At 42.6% G+C, this 26,621-nt stretch overlaps 1 protein-coding gene across 5 annotated transcripts in view; it reads left to right on the top strand.

Moving 5' to 3' along the window:
- The window catches only part of LARP4B (La ribonucleoprotein 4B), a 56,715-nt gene extending 41,411 nt beyond the window's left edge, over positions 1–15,304 (top strand). For 3 of the 5 annotated variants that reach the window (XM_074555156.1, XM_074555093.1, XM_074555206.1), the window contains exons 12-17: positions 150–404; positions 1,823–1,868; positions 4,885–5,049; positions 8,945–9,066; positions 9,691–9,802; positions 10,340–14,184. In XM_074555156.1, coding sequence (XP_074411257.1) covers positions 150–404; positions 1,823–1,868; positions 4,885–5,049; positions 8,945–9,066; positions 9,691–9,802; positions 10,340–10,621 — 982 coding nt within the window. In that variant the 3' untranslated portion in view covers positions 10,622–14,184. Of the gene's footprint in view, positions 1–149; positions 405–1,822; positions 1,869–4,884; positions 5,050–8,944; positions 9,067–9,690; positions 9,803–10,339 lie in introns of all 5 variants that reach the window. The other 2 variants (XM_074555038.1, XM_074554980.1) reach the window with 2 other exon arrangements.
- Positions 15,305–26,621: the final 11,317 nt, after the last annotated feature.

Raw genomic sequence — 26,621 nt, 5'->3', positions numbered from 1 at the left:
ATGACCTGTTACAATGAATGGTGATCATTCTTATAACTGAAATAAGTGATAAAGGAGTGAAGATCTTGCTTCTGAATTCTGTGAACATGCTTAGGCCTCAGAAGGTCTCTGCTAGTGCGCGTATGTTGAAATGACTTTTGAATTTATAGGAATCCTAGCAAGTCACATATACGCCATACAATACCCAGTGCAGAAAGGGGACCTGGGCTTCTAGACAGTCCTACAATATTCAACTTTTCTGCTGATCGTTTAATCAATGGCGTCAGGAGTCCACAGACGCGGCAGCCGGGCCAAAGCAGGACACGGGTGCAGAGTGCCACCACCAGCTACACCAAGAGGGAAGTGGGGACTGGGAGGATGGAACAGACCAGCCTTGACTCGTCCCCTGGATTAGGGAGGGGGAGGTGAGTGTGCTTCATGGTTGTCCTCTGAACAGCCAGGTGCTGCTGCTTCTGAACTGCTCTGTTTAGTGCAGGTGTGGTATTGTTACTGCTCTCAATGCTGCTTGAAACTCAGACTCTCCTCAAACCTAAAATCTTGCGAAGCACTTCACAGAAAGTGTTGAATACAGAACAAAGGCAAAGCAGACTTGCATGCTTTCCTACCAGATGAAAATCATTATTGGCAACTGATGAACTGTTTAGATCTATAAGATCTTCTATCACTTCTTCATCTGGTGCAAGAAAGTTTTTTATATTATTTGTTTGACTTTATTGAAGGAGTTCTGCCCAATTCCATTGTTCAGTATTGCAGATTGTACACCTGAATGTGTGTTAGCAGTGCTCATTCTTCACTTTTTCAGTTGAGGGATCAGAATTTTGACCAAACTGGGCATACACAACAGCAAAGATGGTGGATTGGTATGGAGGGAGGAAAAACTGCTACAGGCAACTAAGGAAACTATTGTTATGTTTTAAAAGCAGCCTAATAAGACCCAGAACCAACTACCTGGGGAGCTGAAAACTGGCGTATTTATAAATACAGTTCTAATAAGTGCTTCATAAAAGTATTCTGCAGCTTTGATAATGGCTGTATTTATGCTTCCAAGTAAATCACATTTTGAGTGACTTACTGAATTGGAAGATAAGTATTTTGCAGATGATCCTATTTCAGACTTGTATCATTGCAAAATTAAATGGGTATTTTGTGCAAGGGTTGTAATACTTTTCTAAATCTAATTTACCAAATTGTGTTATAACTAATGGATGAAAGTATGATTAAGAACTCAGGAAACAAGATGGCTCAAACTATAGACTAAAAATGTGCAGGAACAATCAGTACTTAAAATGGTATTATTTTGATGTTTCAGTATTGAATACGTTTAGAATAATGAAAGTCAAATTAACGTAGAAAATATATTGAAACTGAATTAGAATGCACTGCAAATTTTACTGTACTGCTTGGAGGGGCTTTACCTGAAGCAGGGCTGGGGGCGAAGTGCTAAAAATGTTTTGAAGGAGCCTTACCTGGATTGGAAATAGTTAGCTGTATTTCAGAAGTTACATTGGTATACAAAAATTTTTGACCCCCTTATTTATATACTGTAACATTTTGTCTAATCCTTATATGTATCTCTACTGAGATGTTTTTAACACAGGAATTAATTGTAACCAGTTTGTTCTTACCTTGACTTGCATAAGATGTATCCCTTTATTTTAAGGAGAGCTTGCTAGGAATTTTTCCCTAAAACATTTCTTAATAATACAACCTGTGCATAATGAAGATGGATGAAATAGCAATTGGAATTAATTTTTCCTGTTTTCATTAACTGCTTTCCAACCATTTATAGGCAAGGTTCTCATATCTGCATTCTTTCCCTTAGGAAAAACTCATATGGCTACCGAAAGAAAAGGGAGGACAAGTTTACAGTGAGTGTTCATGATCTTATTTGTCTCTAATAAAAGCAGGGTAACAAGGCAAGAGTGTGGATATTTCATGGAGTAGCAGGGGACATAAGTTACTGCAGAAGCAGTTGTACATTACAGTTGATTAAAGACAACAGCTCATTAGTCACATGAGTTTACTGCATTTGGGTATCAGAGCTGATTTTCCATTAATGCAGAAGTCAGGGAAAAGTTAAAATTACTCTTAGAGTAGCAAAAAATTTCCATCTCAGTTTTTGTCAACATGCCAGTGTTCACATTCAGGAATGGCTAAACAGCTGAAGTTAAAAACACTTGATAGTTCATTATCAATCAGTGACAGTGAAAAACATTATATAGATCCTTGTGGCATAATGTGTAGCAAAAATATTTGTTATTAAGTGATCAGTTAATTTTCTTAAATGCCTCTTCAGGTGCCACCAGGTAAGGGTATGCCAACACTATTAAAATACTGTGGTTTTGGGAAACTTAAATTTAAGGTTAATACCAAAGTAGACTTGATACATGAAAAGGCTGCACTAAGTGTAGAAGAGAAAAAACCATGTTTTTGTAGGATTTAAGGTTTGGTGTGATAAAACCAGTCATTTCTTTGCAGTTTATTTTTGCCACATGTGGCATATTCATGAAGTTGAACCACGTTATTTCCTTATTCATGTACAATTGTAAAGTAACACTACTGCATGAGCCATAACACTTCCCTAAAGGTCTGGAATCACTGCATGTGTGTGTTTGTGGCTCCTGCTGTTGATTGGCCTGAGTGAACTAGGACAAAGGAGCAGGAAAGTTTAACAAGTGATTCCTCCCTTTTGATTGCTTTTAGTTCTCATCAAACTTCCCAGAGACAGTGAGACCAGATTGCCTGTAGGATTCCCAGTACTTCTTCCTTTTGCCCTTTCAAAGCTGCTTGAATTTTTAAAAGTGAAATTTTCCTATTAATTTTTCTGTATTTAAAAGAACAAGGAAGTGGTGCAGGTTAGGTGTGAGTGGCTGAAGTGAAAGGATTACCTTGGACGCCTCCCTGAGCAGAGCAGCACTTCTGACAGAGCTGACTGCAAAGATTATTTGAACTTGGAATGTAAAAACTGGTAGTTGTGAGTTCTTTGGAGACCCACAGTTCTCTTCTGTCAGCACCAAGCTGTAATTGCAGCCTGTGCAGCCAGGTTCCTTCCAGTCTGTTCTGGGCCAAGAATCTTTATTCTGTAGTGTCCAGTGCTGCACCATGAGCAGAAGTGAGAGCTGCTGCACACCCCGGACTGTAAGGAAGTGTACTTGGAACCAAAAGATTGAAGTTTTACCTTTTTTTTAGACTGTGGAAATAATTGAATCCAGTATCCTATTTCTTCTGTAATGCTGGAGCAATTAGATAGTGTGCACAGGACACCCCTAAAACCAGTATATTTGAATGGCATAATGACTTCTAAAGAAGATTTTTCTTTTTAAAGGAAAAAAAGATATAGTTGTATGCACGTTTGCATGAAAAAGAGCATGAAACTTTTTGATCAGATTGTTGCTGAGACTGTAGACATAATCCAAGTACTGAACCTACAAGAAGTTAGCTTGAGAAATTTTATGCAGTTAGCTTAAAATTCGTTGAAGTCCTCTCTTATCCTGCTGATTTTAGATGTCAATGCCACTCTTAAGATTTTGAGGGTTTTAGGATTCAACTGTGTAACTTAAAATGTAACATAAAAGCATTTGCTATTGCAGAACTTCAGTCCCCTTTAAGAAGAGTGTGTGATTTGAAGAATGACTTGTAAAAATTCGAGTTGTTCCTCTTGCAGTTTGAGCTGGATTAGTGTAGTCTCTCTCCCTGACCTTTGACAGGTCATCTGACTTCAGTTTTGGAGATTTGCAGTCTCCATTGCTGTAGCATTCTTCCAGGGGGTAATGCTGGGTCAGGAGCAGTGATTGGAGTTGCAATTTTTCTTGCTTCTGTATTTTTTCTTTCCCTGCTTCCCTCTTGATGCGCAATTCTTTGGACATTACATATAGTTTGTGAAAAGACCTCAAAAGTAGTCTTATATCTGTTGTTCTTTTTGTTCAGAAGCATTGTTCTCACATTCACACCATCCTTACTATATACTTGTGTTTTCCTTTTCAAAATAGGAACTGTTTCAAAGTTTGGTTTGCATTTGATATTTTGCAGCAGAGATCATCTTAGCACAGGCCTCAGCACAGTCAAGAAACAGTTCTTTGAAGAAAAACTTCTTTGTTTACATGATGTAGGTGAAGTTAATTTGTAACTTCAGTTACAGCATATTACAAAGGAGTTTTATTTTTCTTGTGTAAATATAAAATAACTTGCAAATCCTTACCAGCATTTCTCACAAGTGATCTTAAACCATGGTACTTTTAACTCCTGAACTGCTCTCTATAGTGCAAAAAAGTTGCATTTAACACACAGGTGGTTGTTTTGCTTGAGACATTGGTTTTCTTCTTAGAATTAGTTATAAAGTGTCTGTTTCAAAAATAGTTTTGACTCTTACCATTCTATTTTTACACAGTGACAATACAGATTAATACTAATTAGATGTAAATTGTTATTGTCTGTACTACATACAAGGCATGCTGTCTTACCCTTTCTTCATATATCTGAAAGTAAGATTCTTGTTGACTCCTGTCTTTTTATTTAGGATGTTACTAACTGTACATAAATGGGCATTATATTGTCACCATATCATGGTACATAAACCAGTCTGTTTTCCTTTCTGTGTCACTGTGCCTGTCCTCAATGAAGAGTCAGTGAGAAAACTTCTTATTGTGTCAGTGTCCCTAAAGCTGATGCATATACCATGATATTTAAATAATAATTAAATATTTTAAGGGCAACAGTGGAAAATGAAAGCATCTATTTCTCGGTACTCTATGGGTTTTTTGAGGGATGAGATGGGGAGCCTTCTCCAGGGGTTTGCTGATACAAATCAAGTGAAAATACAGTTTAGAGCTGCATATCTTTTCTGTCATCTAGTGCAGTAACCCCAACCTGGTATTTCTGTTCCAGAGAGGCCAAACACAGTCTCCACCACCCCCAAAACCTCCATCTCCCAGCTTTGAATTGGGTTTATCTAGCTTTCCTCCATTACCTGGGGCTGCTGGCAATTTAAAGACTGAAGACCTGTTTGAAAACAGACTGTCCAGTGTGGTAATAGGAACGTCAAAAGAAAGAGTGAGTAGTGGATGTTCATTTTGTTTGGGAAAACAAAGAATTGCTTACCTCTTGTTTTCTGATTTGGTGATCTATACATGGAAAAACTTGGGGGTTTACATGGGTTGTAAGAAATGTTCTTTAAAAAGAGCTGTCAAATGATGTGCTGCTGCCTTCTTCACTTATATCTTAGAATTTGTTGGGTATTCTCTTTGAAATGGTGTGGAATGTGGGCACCAGTTTAATAAGTAGATGTTAATAGCAGAGATTAGAAAATATGCTCTTTGCTGTGCATAACTGCCTCAGGCTTTTTGATAGGCTCAGGTGAAAAATATGTGATAGATTTTCCCTCCTGCTTGAAAGTAAGACTTCTGAGTTTTATATAAAACACTTTAAAGTGACAAACTTCTAAGCACCAAAATAAAGAAGCTGCCTACATAATCTCAGTACACTAGGCATCATAGCTGGAACAAGAACTGCTACCAAAACCAGCTGGATCCCAGTGTCTTGTCAAATTGCTCAGAAAGATTAAAAAAACATCAGAATAACTTGGCAACCATTGCTGTGTAGATGTAGTAGAGATGCAGTTGAAAATTAATGTTCAGTAGTTTTTCATAGATTTCATTCTTAGAACTGTCTCTGCCATGCCATCTGTGAGTGACAGTATGTTCTTCTCCAGGAAAACTCAAATAACCCTCTGCAGTGTGGAATTCTCTGGGCTATGAAAGTCTGTATTGGCTTTTTTTGATAGCTCAAATGTAACTTGTGTTTTTCTAGCTGTACCACAACTGAAGAAGTGAAGCCCTGGATTAGCAGTGCAAAGTGACATGGTGAAGTGGTGAACCACCACAATCTCTGGTGTCTTCTCCTGCAATAAGCCAGGTTTAGAATGTTTTCTTTGGTGCCCATGTGTCAGGGGTTGGTAAAGAAAGGGGGAGGCAGCAGGACAGTCTGCACCCAAGCAGTGACTGTACAGAGAGCCCATCTACTCTTGTCTCCTGCAAGTGGTAGGAGGGGCTGCTGTGTTCCAGGATTGCATTTAGAGTGAATGTGCAGTTCAGAGCCATGGTAAAAACAGTGTTTAACTTACTGTCAGTCAGTACTACAGATGGTAGGCTGTTCTTGGCTAAGATCTATTAGTTATGAAGTATTTTACCTCTGTTACTTATGAAGTGGTTTTTGACTATGGTATTTCAGGTTTTAAATACAATTCCAGCACTTGCTTTTAATACTGCAGCTGAAAACCCTTTGTTCCCCCATTACAGATCTAGTACTTGCTTTGTACTTATGGTAAAGAACTTAGACTTCTCTCCTGTAGAGGTGGTCTTCGTATCAGTCAGGCACTTAGGCTTTATGATACGTGCAGTGCACTGTCACATTGAAAAGCATCCTTCAATTTACCAGTTTCGTTTTCCAACCTACAAGAGTTATTCTGTACCATTATGTGGAAAAAAATTATTTAAGGATTATAAAGGATTATGCTGCCTTTCCTTGTTAGCATTTAAGTAAAGAGTAAGATAACAGCAGCTGGCTCCAAAGAGCAATTGTGTTCTGCTACAGAGCTATTTGAGCTAACGTCAGTCCTGCCAATGTATACAGGCTGCTTTTCACCTTGATCTCAATGTTTTTTCATGTCACTTGATGTGGTGTTACAAAGCACTGAAGTAGAGTTACACAGTGCTTCCCTTGTTTCATATAGAAGGGTTAGTCCAGTGTGTGGGAGCTGAGGGGACTGAAGGTCTATCCTTTCCAGCAGTTGTTATGCAAGCATTGTATCTTTATGCTCTTTGCTTAGTGGTGTCTTCTAGAAGTAGCTCTGGGGAATGGCAGGTAATAATCATCCCACATTTTGTAACTAGGAAGTGCAGCGCTGTCAGATCAAGGCTGTGTGTTTTGGCAAGCAAAAGCTCTTGCACGTCTGCTTGACTTGAAGCTGTTCACACTTAACCATGTACCTGCAAGTTCTGATGCACTTGGGTCAGAATGCTCAGCAGCTTGCAGTTTCAAGCTTTTGCACACACTATTACAGTGAATAAACCTATAAAAGCTGTTCTGTTATTTCTAAACATCCACCTTTTGCGGTCTTACATTGAATCAAACTAGACTTACATCTGCTGCAGTAATCTATGCTGCCTGATTTTAAAATAGTGCCATCAAATCCCATTTTCTTTTATAACAGCAGCCAGAGGAGTCTTAGGGTTATGCCCTTTTGAATGGTGACTTGGCTGAGGGAAAAGGAGGGGGTTATCTTATTCCTTCTGAGCTTGTTCTCCCATTGTTTTCCCTTCTGCATACCAGAATCTCTTTGAGGTTTGGAATTTTTGAGACAGGTCAGAAGCAATACAAAGAACATAGCACCCTTTGAAACAAACAAAATGGTTGTAAATGTGAGATATATGTTTTTCAGAATGCAAAGTAGTCTTTTCTTATTTTGTGACCATTTAAATTAACGTATGCATCTTGAACCTATTTGACATTTATCTGGAAGTACAGTATCACTTGGCACTGGCAGAATCTTTTGAGGGCTATGGAAAAAGCTTTTGCTTGGTAGCAAATCATTATATTGGGATGATACAGAATTAGAGCTTTGAAGAATACAGTTCTTAGTGCTCAGCACTAGGAGACTTTTGTCTTCATAGACTGCCTGTGGTTATGTCTACAGGTGCAAAGCCTGCTTTGTCACCAGCAGGTGCAGAATTTACAGGTGGAAAGAAGTCCAGTCAGTAGTGGTATTCCCCAGGGCTTGGTATCAGGACCAGTCTGATTTAATAACCTCGGGCACCCTCAGTAAGTTCACAGACAGCACTAAGTTGGGCAGGAGTGCTGATGTGCTGGAGGCAGAAAGGGAAGGGTCTGCAGAGAGGTCTGGACAGACTGGATTGATGGGCTGAGGCCAGTTGTGTGAGCTTCAACAAGGCCAAGTGCTGGGTCCTGCATTGGGGTCACAGCAACCCCAGGCAGTGCTACAGGCTGGGGACAGAGTGGCTGGAAAGTGGCCCTGGAGAAAGGACCTGGGGGTGCTGGTTGACAGCAGCTGAACATGAGCCAGGTGTGTCCAGGTGCCCAGGAAGGCCAATGACACCCTGGCTTGGGTCAGCAATAGTGTGGCCAGCAGGACCCGGGCACTGATTGTCCCCCTGTCCTGGGCACTGGTGAGGCTGCACCTGGAATCCTGTGTTCAGTTTTGGGCCCCCCAATACAAGAAGGACATTGAGGTACTGGAGATGTCCAGAGAAGAGCAGCAAAGGTGGTGAAGGGTCTGAAGCACAAGTTATGAGGAACAGCTGAGGGAACTGGGTTATGTAACCTGAAGGAAAGGAGCTCAGGGGAAACCTTATCACTCCCTACAGCTGCCTGCACAGAGGCTGTAGCCAGGTGGGGGTTGGTCTCTTCTCCCAGGCAACCAGTGACAGGGCAAGAGGAAATGGCCTCAAGCTTTGCCAGGTGAGATTTAGGTTGAAAGTCAGGAAATTTTTTTTTTTACTGTAAGGCAAGTTAAGTGTTGGAACATGCTGCCCAGAGAAGTGATGGAGTCACCACCCTGGGAAGTGTTCAAGAAATGACCAGGTGTGGCACTTAGTGCCGTGGTCTAGTTGACAAGGTGGTGATTAATTAAAGGTCTTCTCTAACCTTAATGATTCAAAGTGATTTTGTCATTCAGATATGTCCCAAATGGACTTAAGCTTTTAACTTCTTTGGAAATAACCCCAGTGTGTTATCTGTGTTTCTAAATAAATGTCAAGGAAAAAATAACATGTTCATTACAATTCCTGTATTGGCTCCTTCTGTACCTTCCTATAGTCAATTTACCAGTATAAATCAAACTATGAAGTGTTCCCTGGTTGTGCTAATTTTCAGGCAGACCATATTAATTGGATATTTTGATTGTCTTTCTGTGCCTTTTTTCCTCCTTCAGAACATTAATGTGGATGCAAGTACAAACACTATTCCATCAGGAATTCCTCGAGAGCCGTTACCAGTTTCTTCTACATTGCCCAGGACCTTTGAAAGGTCTCCTTCGCCTCCCCAGCCTACTGAGTAAGCACTTAATTACATGGGTATAATTAGTCTGCTCTGCATCACATTTGCATTTTCTTTCATCAGGCAGAACAATGTAAATAGCTATTAAAATTTTAATCAATGAAAGAAGTAATATTTTGTTGTACTTGTAGTAAAGGCAATAAAGCTTAATTTCTGAACAATATCATAATAGTGATTCAATCATAATAGTAATTTAGCAGAAGAAAATTTAGTGTTGTGGTTTAGTTTCTGTGAGTAGAAGTTTAATGAATACCTTGCTGTCTTGTATTTAGATACCTTTGAAACACAGAGAGTAACCCCATGGCCTTGTGGGCAGTACTGATGTCCATACCATAAAAAAAATTTTTGGTAACACTTTATTTGGAACTTGCAAATCAAATAGCTGAGTAACTAAATGCTATTAGAACATGACAAATTAGAGGTAGTGTCACATTGCACAGGAATATATTTTTTCTATTTTTGATGGCATTTTTAATGCAATGCTAGTCATCATATGCTAGGCAAATTATAGCTGTAACTACTTGCAGTCATACTCAAACTTTTTAGAGCTATTATTAAACTATTCATCTATCCTGAAGTTTTCACTTTTCATGAGCCTTGCTTCCTGCTGGATGATTACAGGGACTCCAAAGTTGTGGATAAACAGCAGAGAGAGACACAGAGTACAGAAAGACTTTCTTCTTCCACTCTGAGTACTGCATGTAAATCGGTACAAGTCAATGGGGCTGCCATAGTAAGTGACCTTATTATTCACTTTTTCTTAATGATCCAGTTTGCATTTAACAGAATATTTATTGCTCCCCAGTGTTGCCTAATCATGTGAGCCCAAGCATCCTAGAATTAGTCCAGCAGCTTTAAATTTGCTTGTTTGGCTTCATGATTACTTGCATGATAAAATGATGCAATTAGTAGTGCAGAAGAGACCCCCTTATCTGAATCTTTTTCTTGGTAGTATCTTTGAGGTAGAAGTATTAAAACATAGGCTGATATTGAAACCAGAGTATTCATTGTGTTTCATCTGGTTTAGGGTTTGAAGATGAAGTATTTTGCCCTGTGCCAGTACCCCATTTTTCTGGCATGCTGTTTTACATTTTACCTTTTCTTCAGCTTTATTGTGTATGCAGTTTTGTAAACTTCATACTCAAACCCTCGTCTACATATTTAAGTGCATCAGTCTTTTGGGACAGGACTTCACCCTTTTTTGTTCATAAAAGGGTTTTTTTTCCCTTAGAATGCTTTAACTCTGTCCTGTTTGTTTCTGATTTCCCAGGAACTGCGAAAACCTAGTTATGCGGAAATTTGCCAGAGAACAACTAAGGATCCTCCTACATTGCAACCCCAGAAAGAACAGAAGCCAAACACTGTAGCATGTGGGAAAGAAGAAAAAAAGCCCACAGAAACAATAGAGAAAAACAGAGAACCTCCTCCTGCAAAGTCACATCCTGGACAACCCAAAGACCAGAGAAGACAGTCAGGACGCAGATCGTCCCCTCCAGCCGTTGGCAAACGCTTAAATAAAGAACAGAGTACCCCTCCAAAATCTCCTCAGTGAAAATAACACCTGGGAGGGATTTGAGAAGAGGTCTGTTTCCCACAAATTAAACCCATGTTCCCACTAAGATACCTGAGAATGAGTTGCTGGTTAGGAGCTTGCAGTGATACAAGGCATGTAACAATGCCTGCAAGATATTTTTTTGTGAAATACTTTTTCCCCCTCTCGAACAAGCATTCTATTTTTCTGGGTATTTCTGGATAGTTGTTCTAAACCTTACATTTAGATTGGTGCTTAATTGGAGGTGAAGCTTAGTGTGATTTTTTTTTCTTTTTCCAAGGTGTAAAATATTTGTCTTTAAAAAAAATCAACTTTTTATTAAGCCTCTCTGTGGCTGTGTGAGTGCAAGCTCTGTATAGTGAGTTTTTTCTAAACTGTTAAGCAGAAACATGCTGCTGCAATATTTTTAATAAACTGGTCTGCAAGTACATATCTAAATTAGTGTCCAAAAGACTTGATAACGGCAGCTAGTGTGTAGAGTGCAAGAAAGTAGATATATTTTACAAATTAGTATGTGACCTTGAAGATTTTTTTTTATTGGGCTGCTGTACTAAGTGTCAGCAAACAAACTTGCACTTTTAGGTTAAATGAGTAGCTGTTTCTAGCATTTTTAAAAACCTAGTCTTTTTTTGATGTTTTGCACACATAAAATGAATTCTACAGGGCACCATATAGCAGTCTTTCTGAAATATTTCCTTTTTTGACTTACTGCAAGCAAGTAACCATCTTCTCACTCCAGAATAAAACTGATGTTATAATTTGCAAATACAAAGCACATTGTGAATAGAAAGAATCAAGTCTGTGAGCTTCTATGGTGGTGAAGCCTGTTAGTGGATGTTATCAGGAGAAAGCAGAGTAGCCTTCTTGTGATAACCTTAGCTTCCCTGTGCTTGTAAGGGAGTTAACTGAGTCAGCGCTGTATATTCTGGTTACCCCTGTGCTCTGTGTAGACTTTTTTTTAAAACTCTGCCCCAAGTGCTCTTTGAAAGAGTTCATATCTTAGTCAGCCTTGTGTTGACATCTTCCTGTAACTACGAGCATTGGCATATGAATTTCAATTTTTCAAGCCGTGAGATAATGGTGTTTGTTTTGTGTGGTGGAGGAAGAGATCCCTGATATTTACCTCTGGGATGAGGTTTCTCACACTTATTTACTTTAGAAGTGATGCGCTTTCTGAAGGACAAGGATGCACTAAATTAGCAAGTTTCTAATAAAGTTGAATATAAATTATTTTTGTTTTAAAATGCCTAAAGCTTTTCTTTAAGTGTTTAAACTGCAGGAAGTTCAGACAAAACTCATTCCTGCTGACTATGACAGTACAGTTTATTCCACAAAAATGTTTATTTAAACAACTGATTTTTTTAAAGAATTATTTCCATCCAATATTTAAAGACTTGAATTTTATTTAAACTTGAAAATGACTTTGCCTTAACTTTTGTACAAGACAGTTTAGAGTTAATGAGGTCTGACCCCGTGGAGGGTTAGCATGAATGGCATACAGAATTACTCAGTTACAGTATGTATCTATTGTCACTGGTCTTACTGGGTAAACATACTGTAGTACAGGAACTAGCAGCAGTTTTTGTAATATACCTTAAAGATCTTAAACAGTTGATCTTTTTCAGATTGTTGAAAAACCTGTAAATGCAAATAGTCAATACTGTATTAAATATGTGCACTTGGAAGTGTGTGCTTTGCTTGTACAGTTGTAAATAATCAGAACATATAAAAAGGTACCCTAAAGAAAAAAATCTGATAAAAATTATTGATATTATAAATGTTGCTGTTGAGCTGGATGTAGATAAACTAAATGTTGTGGTTTGAATATTACTTTAATTTGTTGTTTTTTCTTTTTCTTATTTTATTCTGGTGTGTTGAACTGACTCTGCCTCTTCACTGCAAAAGGGAAATGGAACGAAAGTCTTATTTGAAAGCCCTCAAATATTTTCCTAAAGTCCCTTTAAAACCAAACAATTTAACCAATTCAAAAGTGTTCTGCAATGTAAATAATGAATTTCAGCAGTCAAACTGTAATTTTTAAGTCATTAATAAAAAATCAAGTCTAATTGGGGAAAAACTTGACTGCTGCAAAAATATACACTGAAGCTTACTTGTCTGCTTTCAAGAGTATCAATGCATGGTTCATAGAACTGTAAAGTAACTATAGAAGTTGACTCCTGATAAATTTCCTATTACAAGCATCAATTGGTAACTAGTTGGCATTGTAAATCCAGCCTGTTGTATGCTGCAGAATTGGTCAAAATAGGGCACGTGGAGTCTGTTGATTTTTCCTGTTTCAAAAGCGCACTTTGTGAATGCTGAGGGAGGAGATAGGACCCCGACACCATCACCAAAACTGCTCAGCTCCTTCTGTCATTGGATTTTTAGCCCATTCTCCTTTCCCCAGCGGCAGTGAAAGCGGTGGCTAGATTTGTGTGTGGTTTAGGCCAGCTGTATGACTCATTCTGTTTGTCTGCTGCATTGAAAGGCTTTACCAGCTGCAGACAGTGGCGAGTGCTCCCTTCCAGCGGCTGCGAGCGGCTCGTGCTGGTGCTCAGCCGGTGCCCCAGGTGATCTGTTGAGACCACTGGGATGTGTTGTGCTGTTCTAATGTATTCTGCTGCCATTTGTGATAGGTCAATACACTGTAATTACTGCTTACCCAGCAACAGTCTGTTGCATCTAAAGTTAAAACCTTCCTCTGATGTGGTTTTATAGCTTTTTTTTAAAAAAAAGTGACACGCCAAATCGCTCTGTAATATACAATACAACTTCTCCTTACTGTATTTTGCTTTGAGATTTATTTCCCCCCACCCCCACTCAGTGACAAAATGGAGTTTTTGGAGTAGAGTTGTGAAGTTGCATGCAGACTGTTGCTATGATACAGAGAGGGATTAAAACATAGCTTTTAAAATTAAAAATCTCCCAAAAGCAGTAGCTGAGCTCAAGGTTCAGGGATCCAGTAATTAAAATTGGCATTTTACCCTGTTAGAACTGCGTGGTGATGCTTTTCATTTGGAAAACAAGTCAAAATGGGATCTGAGGTTCTTCCAGGAATTGTTAAAAAAAGGTTGCTTTCAAAACTGAATGTCATTTCAGATCAGTCCCACCCCGTGACACTGTCACATAGAAACCTGTGAGCAGTGGCAGATTTTTTATGTTGCTGCCTTGTCCTTCAAAGCCTTGAGCCCTTGGCTGGGAAAGGCCCTTGGAGCAGGGGCAGTGTATCAGGAGCAACAGCTGACTGTAATGGTGCACACCTATCTCTGTATCTCCTTCAGCTCCAGGTAGGGGTTTGTGCTTGGAGCCTATTACACTAGTAGCAGCAGACAATCCAAGATTTCTGAGGACACCTAACAGCTGCCAATTCACAAAATAGAAGTGTAATATGGGAGCCTTTTTGAGGGTTTTTGTTTTTGTTCTTCTTCCATTAAGACTGGAATCAAGCTTACATGTAAACTATCAGTAATTTAAGTTTCCTTTTGTGTCATAAAAATGTAAAACTGTCTAATTTGAAAAAAAATATGTAGGTTATGAAAAATAAAGATTTAGGCACTGTTGAATTCCTGATTTTTTTAATTAAACATTTCTTCAGCAGTATTTTTCATTAGCTTTTGTCTTTTGCTCCCATTTTTGGAAATTGTATATTTCTAATTTTGGGAAAAAAAAAACCTTTTGCTTTCCTGTTCAGCACAGCTCCTGTAACCATCACCTAAGGCTCTGTATCAGCAGCAAGAACCTCTGTGATATATCTGAAGGCTGCAGTGTCTTTCTCTATTAGGTAACTATGACTGGTTAACTTTTTTAATGCAAACACAAAAGCTGATGTGTTGTTTACTGAAGGTTCTATTCATTGGTTTCATCAATTTATTAGATAAGTATTGGCTTGGTCCTAAATATGGATTTTAATGTTTAGGTTGATGCTTTGCTTGCATGGCAGGTTGATGCTTTGCTTGCATGGCATTTGAATCTGGAGATGTCTTGGGATTATTTTTGGCTTTAGCTGGTCTTAGAAGTTCTTCTCGAAGAAGATCTTGCATCTAGGAAAGAAGAGGTTCTGGGATATTCTCTACATAAAAGAATATTTTGGAAATAATTCAAACACCACCCCACCACTCTCTTTTTTTGTTTTGTTGAGGTTTTTCTCTTATACAGCTATATCTGACCTATTATAACAATGGATGTAAGCATGGAAATATTAACAATTGCTGTGGTTTATATGCATCATGGGAAGTATTGCAGTATTATTCCTCATGCTGATGGTTCTGTAAGCTCCTGGACAGGTTAGGCTGTTATTGCTTCTATTTCCTCAGCACTTCTGTGCTCAGCAAAGTAAGCCAACACAGGAATACCAGCCTGCACTGGGCACTGTGAGCTTCTCCAGGCTGGAAAATTCACTTAAACCCTTGGGCTTTGGTGATGACCTGGGCTACAAGTAGTTGAAGGCAACCAGTTTTCACTTGAACAGGGACTATCCTGTTCTGCCCTTGCAACAAAGTTTTCTACCACGTAATGTGTAAAAAAATGCATGGAAATTTGTCAGCAATGTTGCCATGATTCTAATGAGGCTGTGGAGGACCACCCCAGCTCTGACAGAAATTGGGGATCTATTTGTTTGCACAACAAGACTGGGCAGTGTCCCCTTTGTGCTGATTTTCCTCAATAAAAGTGGTGTTCATGGTGGCTGCAGCGATGTTCATGCTAAACACATGGTTTTGTGTCCTCTTGGGCATGATGAGAAAGAGTGAATGTGGAAAATTATGTGCAATTTGAGCATCCAAAGGTTACTCACTGTCACAGAAACTGATTCATTATGCTTTCATCCTAAGGCTTCTTTAGAAAATAAGATTTCATGAAGTTTAAAGTTTTCTAATATGCTTTTACTTCACAAACCTTTATGTTAAAACCTCTTGTTCTGGTATAGCTGAGTTTTTATGACTGCAACCATTTAAGTCAGGAAAGTGATTGCATTTCAGATTTTGCTGGTGTATAGATGAAAGCAATGTTGTGCGCTTCATCTCTGCTTTTGAGAGAATAAGCTCTGCAACAGTGGTGCCATCTGGTTATGGTAGCTGGGTTACTGCAGCCTCCACTCATCATGGATAAACATCTTGGGATATATTTCAATGCCCAACATAAATTGATCAGCTAGAAATTTAGTTCCTATGGAAGTGGCACACGTAATACAGTTCCTGAGCTGTTGTGCCAAATAAGCACAGAAATGCTGCAAAGAAGCTGGCTGGCCTCAGCTGTGCCATTCTTCCTTCCTGTGGGCTCCCTCTCATCTGCACACTGGTTGCTCTGAAAAGTGCTCAGGAAAGAGGAGGGCTTGGAATAGGTCAGCAGCTTTTGTTGTACCAGCAGTGCAGTGGAGGGAGGAAAAGGAGAAGAGTGATGATGGTCCTGGCAGGAACACTGTACTACAATCAGCCAAAGTAAACTGAGTGTTGGTACAATTGGCTTATGACAAGTGGAAGGCAAAAATCTTGGCTTAAATGTTGTCTTGCTTCCTCCACAATATATATGGCTCCAGTCATCAAGCTTGGTGATTTTTGAGCTTTTTCCTCACAGTGGAGAGGAGAAAGGGTCCAATTTCTGCTCTAGTGTTTTTGGTTATTATGTCCATGCTGTAAATGTGCTAAATCTTTAATCTCTTATGATAGACTCTTAAAGGTCATTGTGCATCTTGCCACAACTGGCTGGGGAGCAGTTCACTGTTTTGCAAAATGGAGGGCTGTATGCTGGGGAAGGGAGTCAGAAGATAAAATCGCTCCCTAATTTCTCTGAATTCCCATCAGTTTGAGGAGCAAATTGCTCTGTGTGCTTGTGTTTCGCATGTGGGTTGTGGAAGCCATCCTGCAGCCTGATGGCTTCACATCCCCTTTGCTGCAGGCAGACTGGAGGCATCTGCAGAGCAGTAAATCCACCATGCCTAAGGGTGCTCTGAGAAAGGAGGGGTAAATGGAAGAATTTAGAGTTGTAAAACATGCCAAAGCTGGACAGATTTAAGAAATCTCCGTGGGTGGAATTGCTGATGCACAATGAAATGTGTCTAATGTCTTTCAAAACAAAGCCACGCTCTCCATACAGCTTGAGATGTCAGCCCAGGTAGAAGAGTGAGTGAAATCCAGCAGGTCCAGCCTGACCCCTCCAAGGCTGGGGTGTTCTCCAGGAATCCACAGTTCATAGCTTGTGGCTCTCACTAGAAATGTCTCACTTTTGCTGTTTTGTCTCCAACTCCAGAGTACTTCACTCAGGTTTAGAGTGTCAGCACCAAACGGAGCTGGCTCTGCATGACAATGGCTCACAGCCCCCCAAGCCAGCCCTGTTTGGGTGGGAGGCAGCTGGTGCCTCTCCTGCAGGATGCCCTCTGTGATGGGAACAAAGGTGTGCAGTTAAATATGCTCTGTGGGGGAGAAGGCCTTTTTCCTAAATGGAACTTCTTGGGATCTGTGGTTTCTGTGCTGTCCGGACCTACACAGTTTCTTACTCAAGGATCTTGTTCTCCTTTAGAAATGTGATGTGTAAAATTCAGTCATTTTCCCTCTCTTGTTATATTCTCCTTTTCATCTCTAGTGAGTCAATGCTTTCTATTCTTGGGAGCTGCATTGCTTGTGGTAGATGGCAGCTCCCTGCTCCTAAGAATTGCACCTCTTTTCAGCAATGCAGTAGACAGCATCTCAGCATTTCAGTTTGTTGGAGTTTTATATTTTATCCTACTCAGTAAAGCAAATTTGGTACTCGGAGGATTATCTAGGTATGTGTTCAAAACTATAATGTATACAACAAATTGAAAAAAGTATGCTCTATTTTCTAATATTTACAGTTGCTGGGTTTATGGTGTTTGTGTGTTATTGTCTTCATTTCTGTTTTTACTGGAATGTGTGTCCTTCCTGCATACTGGCAGTGTGTCCATCTCCTCTGGGATGGCTCATGCTGGTGCTGAGGGAGGATTTCTGCCTTGAAGCTGTGGCAAATAAGTGTTGCAGAGACTTGTTGATTCAGACAGTGGACACTGAAGTGACAGATTTGTTAGAGTGATTTTCTCAGTAGATTTTTCTGCTTGAACTGCCAGACAAATGCCTCCTTGGTAGCAAAGTCTGTTTCAGATAAACCTTCGTATTTTACTTTTCATTTGAACTAGTGATTCCCATGGAGACAGAAGCTCAGCCATGCTGGCTGCCATCCTGAGTGCTGATCCATGCTTTCATCCCAGCCTAGGAAATCCAAAGGCAGCCACGCTGGGCTGGACATGTGGAAGTTGTGTGCTGGGTTTAATGTACATTGAGTTTGAAAATTAAAAAAAAAAAAAAAAAGGCAAGATATGCTCTGTGGAACTCTTTTTTTTTAGTTCTGACGCAGAAGAGGGGATACAGGTACCACAGGTGGCTCTGGAATGGGAAGGCAAGGCAGTACAGCAGAGCTGGACTGAGCAACACACGTTGTGTGGGCAGCACAGCTCATGTTTCACTGTTCAGCCTCAGCAGGGGCTGCTGTCCCAGTGGTTCTGGCAGCCCAGGATGCAGCAAACATTAGCATTGGTTTGTGTGAAAAGTCACTACTTTGCTTCTACTCCAAATTATGTAGAATTGCCTGAAATCAGGTAGGAATCTCCCTTCAAATTGTTATTTCTTTGAGGGTTGCCCTTTAACTGTAAGGGGGTGAGTTGCTGATTGTCTACCATATTTCTGGCCATGGTTTATCAAAGATTGGCTTTGTTGGATGTTGTAGAGTTGGTGACCTCCACAAGGCTGGAGAAATGGGCACCAACAGGAATCTTACAAAGTCCAGCAAAGGGAAATGCCAAATCCTGCACCTCCTGCTGCAGGAACAACCCCATGGACCTGCCGGGGTGTGGAAAACAGCTGGAAAAACAGCTCTGTGGAAAAGGACCTGGGGGCACTGGCTGGCAATGAGTTGAACATGAGACAGCAATGTGTGTGTAGAGTATAGAAGGGCAGTGGCACCCTGGGCAGCCCTCAGAGCGTTGCAGCAAGTCAGGGGACAATGATCCTGCTCTGCTCAGCACTGCTGAGGCCACACCTGGGCTGCTGGGTCCAGCATTGGGCTCCCCTGTCCAAAAAAAGTCATGGACACATTGGAGTGAGTGCAGTGAAGGGCTGTGAGGATGGTGAAGGGATTTGGAGCATCTGTCGAACAAGGAGAGTGTGAGACCTGGGACTGCTCTTCCTGGAGAAGGCACAGCTCAGGGAGATCTTGTCTGTGTGCACAAATACCTGAGGGGGAGAGAAAATATGTTGGAGACATATTATTCCCAGTGGTGTTCAGGGATAGCACAAGAGACTGTGCATGAGCTGGAACAGGGAATTCTCTTCAGGCAGAAGAAACCCCCTTGGTTTTTCTAAGGATAATTCAACACCGAATTGTTGAATTATCAACAATTGCCTAGAGAGGTTGTCCCCATTTGTGGAGATACTTATTGTCACCAGAGTCAGCCTCCCCTGACCCACAGCCACCTTCAGGTGTTTGACAGCATTTCCAGGGACATCTAAATGTTCTCTGACTTAATTCTATTTCTCTGAGCATTGGTGATTTAAAAATTCCTGCAGAAGAGAAGAGCAGGCTGAGCCAGATGACTGGGGATTTCTCATGCTCCATGGAGGCTTGGGCCATGACTGCAAGACACTTCTCCATTAAGAAATGTAAAATGTTGGTCCTCTCTGCTTCTTACAGTTGTTTCTTCCCATCCCTTGCCCACAGCTGCCAAGAGAGACTGAGCTCAGCATGGTAAAAACTCTCAAGCAAATAACACTGGATTTGACTTGTAAGCACTTAAATGGGGTGTGTGTGTGGCTGTTGTCTGCTAATACAACATAAGAGAGCGAGGGATGTGTATATAATACACAGAAATTAAGTTACAGACCACTAGGCAGTGGCTGGGACTCAGCTTACAGATGTACATAAATTGAATTGTCTGCTTGGTCCATGGAGATTGGATCAATAGCCAGGGGAGCCTGGAGAGCTGTTCATCTGCATCTTGATCAGCTGAATCTTGATCTGCTTGAGTAGCTCTTCAGCTCTCTTGAAATATGAAGGCACACATTTATACAGCTTGTATAGACACCTGTAGCTCAAAGGCTTGATCTATGAACTTGATTTCACGTGCAAATGCCAAGTGATGCAATTCTTTATTAATATAAGCATGCCTAGCATGTTTTTTATTACAGTCTTTGTTAAGAAGCAGCTGCAACTCATAGAATGGTTTTCTATTTGCTTTTAAATGTTTTTCCATTCAGCACAAGCTATAGAAGCATAGAGGAGTTCTGCCCTGAAGGGGTCTCATGAGGTCCATGGTGCTAATAATGCCAAAGAAATGGGTTCAATCCCCCCATGGGCCTTTCACTGAGAGTTGGACTTGATGGTCCTTGTGGGTCCCTTCCAACTCACAATATTCTGTGATTCTCAGGTCTTTGGTGCAACATCTTGCTCAAAGAAGGATCAGAGCTGGTTTCTTTGGGCATTATCCTTTTGGGCTTTGAAAGCCTCCAAGGATGGAGACTGTACAACCTCTCTGGGCAATCTACCCTGATGTTTGACTGCCCTTTTGGGGAAGGACTTCCTCCTTAAATCTTTGTGCCTCTTGCCTCTTGTTGTCCCTCTGCCCTGCTATACAGATCCCTGTTCTGTTTCCTAGATGGCTCCCCATAGGTATGGAGGGGGTTGCAGGTAAGTTTCCCCAAAATAATCCCACCTCAGTGCTGACCAGTGCCAGCTCCCTCAGCCTCCCTGCCAGGGTGACAGCTCCAGCCCCTCACCTTGGTGAACTCCTCTGGACTGGCTCTGATTTGCTCATTTTACTGGCCTAAAACCTGAGCCCATACTTGAGCTGCAGTCTGCCTTCCAGAACTTTTACACACGAAGGAGAATTATTCCAGTTGTCTTTCACCTTTGCATAACTAGAGACTTGGAAAATTTCAAAATTCTGCTTCTCCTAAGAGGTTGTGTAATACTTGACAAAGTCTGAAGTGAGACAAAGAGGCTGCTTATAACCCTGATCACTGCTCCTCTGGGTTGATGAGTTCTTCTTTGGGCTTTTTTTCTAGTACCCAGTGGCTGCTATTATGAAACAGTAAATTTTTGAACATATGGATTGCTCAGTATAATGGGGAATAAAGTTCTAGAAAGGCCTTCAGAAAATGAATCTGTTGCCTTTCTTTTGTTCCCTTAATGCCAGACAGATAATTTGTTGCATTCACTTTGTTTCCACAATGGAACCTTCCCAAGCACTCCAGTCCAGTGTTGTCCTGACCTTATTACCCTTTTCCCAGCATCTTCCCTTGTCCACCATCAGCCACCTATCCTGGCTCTTCTCCCTGCTCCTCTGGGGCATGGGGAAGGAGTCTGAACTGGAATGAGCAGGGGCAGAGGAAAGGACAGTCAGGGAAAAGCTGAATGAAGCCACAATTCCTCTGAGTGAGGAGGGTGAGGAGGGTTTGGGGCTCTCTCCAGCCCTGTGTGCCAGCCATGCAGGGAGGCTGCACAGCCTGGCTGGTTGCCCTGGCCCCACCAGCCCAGCTCTGCTGGCACCAACATGATGCCTTTGTTTGGAATGACAGTGCTGGCTCAAGTCTAATGCTTTGCTGGCATTCAAGTAAGAGGATCATTCCCTGTTGGAATTTTATAACCCACTTTATGAAAAAAACAGCATTGTAGTTCTGGTTTGCATTGCAGCTGCTGTTTAATCTGGTCAAAGAGAAGAAGCAGAGAACTTGTACAATGTGATTTATGATGTTGTCAATGTTTTGACACTTATTTCAGCTGTATGAGTTATAAAACCAAAGACCATGTCTGCAACCTGAAGAGTGACTCTTGGCCAAAGCTGTATCATAGTAAGCTGAAATTCTGAATGCCTTTTGACGGTATCCAAGAATACTTTGCTAGATGGAGCCGTTGCTTTCCCAAAATGTTCTTTTTCAAGGACTGGGAGATTATCCCTGTCTTATAAATACACTTCTAGTGCATTAAACCATTGATAAATTCAGGGTGACCATTTGCTGTGGTTTAGCCCCAGTGACCAACCCAGCCCCTCACTGACTCTCAGGGCTGGTGAAGCTGCTCCTGCCTCTCTGGAGAGGGTTCCATCTGCTTGGTGTTCCTGCTGGAGCAGCCTGTAGCAAACTGCCCTGTAAATAAGGTCACCTGTCCCTGCCCTCCCTTTAACCCTGACCATGAGCTCTCCTCCATGCCCAGGCAAGCTCCAGGCACTCCAACACTGGCATGGATGGCAAACACCCCCTCCTCATCTCCCCTGCTTCTCCTTCCTAAAGTGCCTTTGTCCTTCCACTCTCCATGGGCAGGAGCCATCCCTGCAGATCTCCATGGTGCTGCCAACACCAGCCCTGCCGCCCTGTGCCCCTCTCTAGCTTGTGATAAACTCGTGTTTGACAGAGATAAAGAGCACACATGCAGTTGATTACTGCACTGTTGGTTACTCTTTCCTTCTGGTGACTGTGAATCTCAGCCCAGAGAAAGGGGGAGAGAAAGCAGCATTCTTTTACAGGAGTGTTTTTCAAAAGAACTAGTTGTCAGTGCTGCTAAATCAACTGAATGTCTCTCACTCGCTCTGCTTTCCATCATTGGAAAAAGGGATTTGCCATAGATAGCAGATTGCTGTGCTATTTAGAGTATATTGGTTCTTAAAATTACTAAAATGTGGCGTTAAACACTGAATTATCAGTGTCAATTCTCTTTGACCATGAGTAATGTGGTCTTTACTAAGCAAGAAATCTGCAGATGAAGATTTGTAGGATCCTCTTTATATTTTATAGTATTTAAGAGATTGTCCAATTTCACAGATATTCTTGGGCAGAAATTTCCCAGCAGCCTGGCACAGCCTTCTCCCACCAGTTTCCAGTGGAGAACTCTTCATGTTGCTTCTGGTTGTTCCTGTCCCTGGGAGGCCCAAGGGAACCACCCACATGATGCTGGTCCCACACACAAGGAGATGCTGGAGCTCTTTGTGAAACACTCCACAAAATGACTTTTGGTCTCACAGAGGTGCCTGCGGTCTGTTCCTGTGTGTGATACCTGAATGAACAAACACCAAGTATCACACTGTCTTTTGCTAAAGACAGCCTGTGCTGGGGAAGCTTTAGGGATGTTTTTAAAAAAATCACAAATTCCTTGATTGTTTTAACAAAAACCAAATAAGTTAAATATTTCCATGTGCATTTTTGGTGAGTTTGCATCCATTAGCTTCTCTTGCCCTTTATTCAAGGAGATAACAGGCAGATTAAATCAGCCCCCTCGAACCCCATCTCAGGCTCTGGGGCCAAGGTTAGACCTGGGCTGCAGTTTTGGATATTTTCTTACACCAAAAAGGGAATTTCCAGAACTCTCCAGGCTGATGTTATTGTTGGTGATCAGGGCTAAATTAGGTTTTTGAGAACACTTGCTGGAAGATCTGTTTTGAGCCAGTCAGATCCAGCCCATTGACAGAGCCAAGTAAGAGTCTACTGGTCATGGCTGTGGGAAGAGGAGATGCAGCCCCCCTGCATCTGGCAGTGCTCGGCAAAGTGGAATTAGAATGGAGGCTTGCAGGACACCACACAGATGCAGGACAGGGCAAACACCCCTCTGTATTTGTGCACGCCTTGGCTGGGAATGGAACACAGCAGGTTTCCATCCTGGTTAAGGCTTTTTATGTTCTTCAGCCACCTGAGGCTGAGGAGGGATGGCAATGTCTGCAGGTCAGGTGAAATGACAGATTTTGGTGGCAGGGAGAAAGCTGGATCTGTGCTTTTGGATCTGTGCTTGTGGAGCTCCCCAGGACAGAGTGTTTTTGGGATGACCTGGCCCAGCATGGCCAGGTGGGATCTGTTCCTGCTGCCTTGGAGCTGCCGTGGCTTCTCCCAGCAGTGTTTGGGCTGGCACCAGTGGGAGGTGCCCATCTTACAGCTTTGGGTTTATGACTCCAGCACAGCTCCTGGGTATTTCAGGGCTCCCCAAGGAGACAGGTGTCCATATTCACTGAAACAAAATGTTTAGGGATGTCAACGTGTTTTATGGGATGGAATTATTTTCTGATTAAACTGTGCAAGCTTAAAATGCTGTTTGTGTGCCTGAATAACTGCTGCTCTCACAGGACTGCAGTCTTCCCAAATCTGGTCATTAAGATTTCCAAATCTTAGCTGCCCTTTCTCTGTGTAGTTATATATTTTCATAGTACAAAAAATACTTCAATTAATGTCACTCAAAAAAAAAAAAAAGGGCAGGAAGGCTGGGACTGCCCTGGTTAGGGATAGAGCACAGAGTGATGGAGGACTTGTGCTGGAAGTGCTGCCTGGTTGTCTATGCCATTGATTATGATCTGTATCTATGATATGGATCATGTTGGCTCTTTCTGGCCTTCAGTCTACAAATCTCTGCAGAAACCTCTCTGCCCCAGGCTCTCCCAGGCAGATGAGGAGCAGAGAGGCACCACTCCAGCATGTGCCTTGTTGGTGCCACAGATTTTAAAAAGCAAGCTGGAAGAAGGAAAATGCAACAGCATGGGCTGAAACTTCCCAGTAAAGAGCTCTGTGCTGGAAGGACACACAGAGTGGTGGCTGGGGAGGAGTGGGGTGTAGGATTGATGAATTGACTGTAACTGGAGGAAAAAGAGGAGAGGAGGGAAAAGAGTGACCCTGAGGTGCAAAGGGCCGGGATGGTCTTTTCCATCTTGAGCACATTGTTCATCTTGCACTGGTGTGGGGAATGGGGAGTTTGCTTCCCTGTGCTAGATGAGGATAACAACATCCCTCGAGGATCCCTGTGAGCACTGTGGCACAAAGGACACAAACATCTCAGACAAGTGCGAATTTCAACGTGTCAGGTGAGAACACGAGAATAGCAGAGAAGGCATCTGGGAAGAGGGTTGATATCTCGGATCCCAGTGATTTTAGATATGTCTAACTGAGGAGAAAGGATACAGACAGGCCAGGGAAGAATCAAGGGTTTTCAGCTGAGACAGAGGAGAGCCCTCTGAAGTGCTGTAGGTCTGGTTTCAGCATGAACTCATGGGGCTGGTGCCTTTCAGCTGCTCCTGAACTCTGCACAGCAGGAGAGGGGATGCCCTGCCCCAGACACCTTCAGCACTGCAAACCCAAGTGCATTAACAAACACCACAACACTCTTCATATTCTGCTGTTTATTGGGGGAGGAGAGAGGTGACCTTTGTGTGTTCTTTCCCTCTCCCTGGGAGCCCGATGGGCTGTGATAACCCACCGAGAGCTGCGTGGGCAGCGGGGATGGCGTCACAGTGAGAGAGGCTCATTCCCTATCCTCAGTGCCACTAAAAATAACCAGGTCTGTCACACGGGGAGAGCCTGGCTGTGCCTCGGCTGCTGCTCCCCGTGTGGTGTGTGCTGCTCTGCTGCAGCTGCTGCACTGCTGCCTCTGCAGCATCTAATGCACTCCACTGCCCCTGCAGCACCTGAGGCATCAGGAGCAGGCTGTGGGATGGCTCTGCTCAGAGCACAGAGCAGCCATGGAGCCCTCATCAGGCCCCACTGTCTCGGGATCTTTTGATCACAGTGACCCTGAGAAATGTTAGAAAGTCTCTTTTCCCAGCCCGGTACTCGAAGGAGGAATCAGAGCTCTTCAGTTCTCAGTCTCAAGGTTGTTTATTGTTCCTTATCTATAAAATATTTTCTCCTGTCCAGCTGAGGTCCATTCAGCAAGACAGTCCAGGCACTCTGCCTGCCCCTGGGGCAGTGTTACTAAAAACTACATGTACAATGGTTACAATTACTTCCCAATACCTATCACCTGTGTTAGACAGTGAGCTGCTGCTCTAAACCAACCCAAAAGTGCCAACATCACAGCAGAAGATGGAGGCCAAGAAGAAGAAGGAGAAAGGCTGGACATGCCCTGACCCCTCCATCTTGCCCCTTGAACTCCCATTCTAAAAACCCCAAATTCTACTTTTTCACTCCGTGATAACTTCACTATTATCCTACCTAAACTGTTGTGGTCTGCAGATCTTCATCTAAGGTTGGTAACTTGCTCCATGGGTCATAATCAAAACCACGAGTTTTGGGCTCCATGCCAGGGTCTCTGAGCCCTCTGGCAGGGTCTTGGCTGCTCAGGACAGCCAGGGGGATGTGCTGGGTTCCCACACCACTGCTGGAATTTCAGTGCAGCCAAAGCAACCAGCTTCTCTGGGTGCCTGGCTGTGAGCAGGGGTTTGGCCTCACCCAAAATGCACACCAGCAGGAATGGGAAGGGCAGGGTGGGTTCAGAGCAGTGGGTTCAGTGCAGCACAGCCAGCAGAGCAGGGCAGGATGCAGGGAGCACCAGGGGCTGCAGAGCAGGGCAGGCAGCTGAGCTGGCTCAGGCAGGAGGAGGACACAGGCAGGGCCTGCCCAAGGTGGTGGAAGCAGTGGGAGAGGGGAATCTGTGTCCGTGGGTGACACCAGGAGCCTGCAGCCCTCAGCCCTCAGCTGTGGGCACACACAGGCTGTGGCAGCCCTGTCCTGTGGGGCAGCTGGGGCTGGCAGTGCCCTCAAACTCCTCACCCTGAGCTGCAGCAGCAGAGGGCAGGACCTGGGGCCTGGGCACATTGGCACACCCAGCTTGGGACAGCAAGTCTTGTCTGGAGGAGCAGCACTTTAAATTTACACATAGCAGCTGTGGGATGGTTACTGCAAGCACAATTGAGAATTGAAAGAGAATAAAACACAAAATAAAACCCAGGAGGACCCTGTTGCTGTAAGAAAAACACAAGTGCCATTGCTGCCCATCCACCATCATTTCCCTTCCTTTCCTTGTGTTTCAAACATGGGCTCATTGCCTCACCCAGCAGACCCCATTGCCATGGGCACCCACTGGAGCAGACTGGGCTGGGCTGGGCTGTGTTTGGGTTGGGCAGTGTTTGGGTTGGGCTGTGGTGTTTGGGCCACCAGTGCCCCCAGCAGCTGCTTGTGAGCCTGCTCTCAAGGAGATCCTCACCACCCTGCCCCAGGAGCTGTCACTGGCTCTTTATCCATCACCCACTTTG

The sequence above is a fragment of the Zonotrichia albicollis genome, chromosome 1 (assembly GCF_047830755.1).
Source record: "Zonotrichia albicollis isolate bZonAlb1 chromosome 1, bZonAlb1.hap1, whole genome shotgun sequence".
NCBI lineage: Eukaryota > Metazoa > Chordata > Aves > Passeriformes > Passerellidae > Zonotrichia > Zonotrichia albicollis.
Note: the sequence above shows the minus strand (reverse complement) of the source record. Positions and strands in the feature narration are given on the sequence as shown.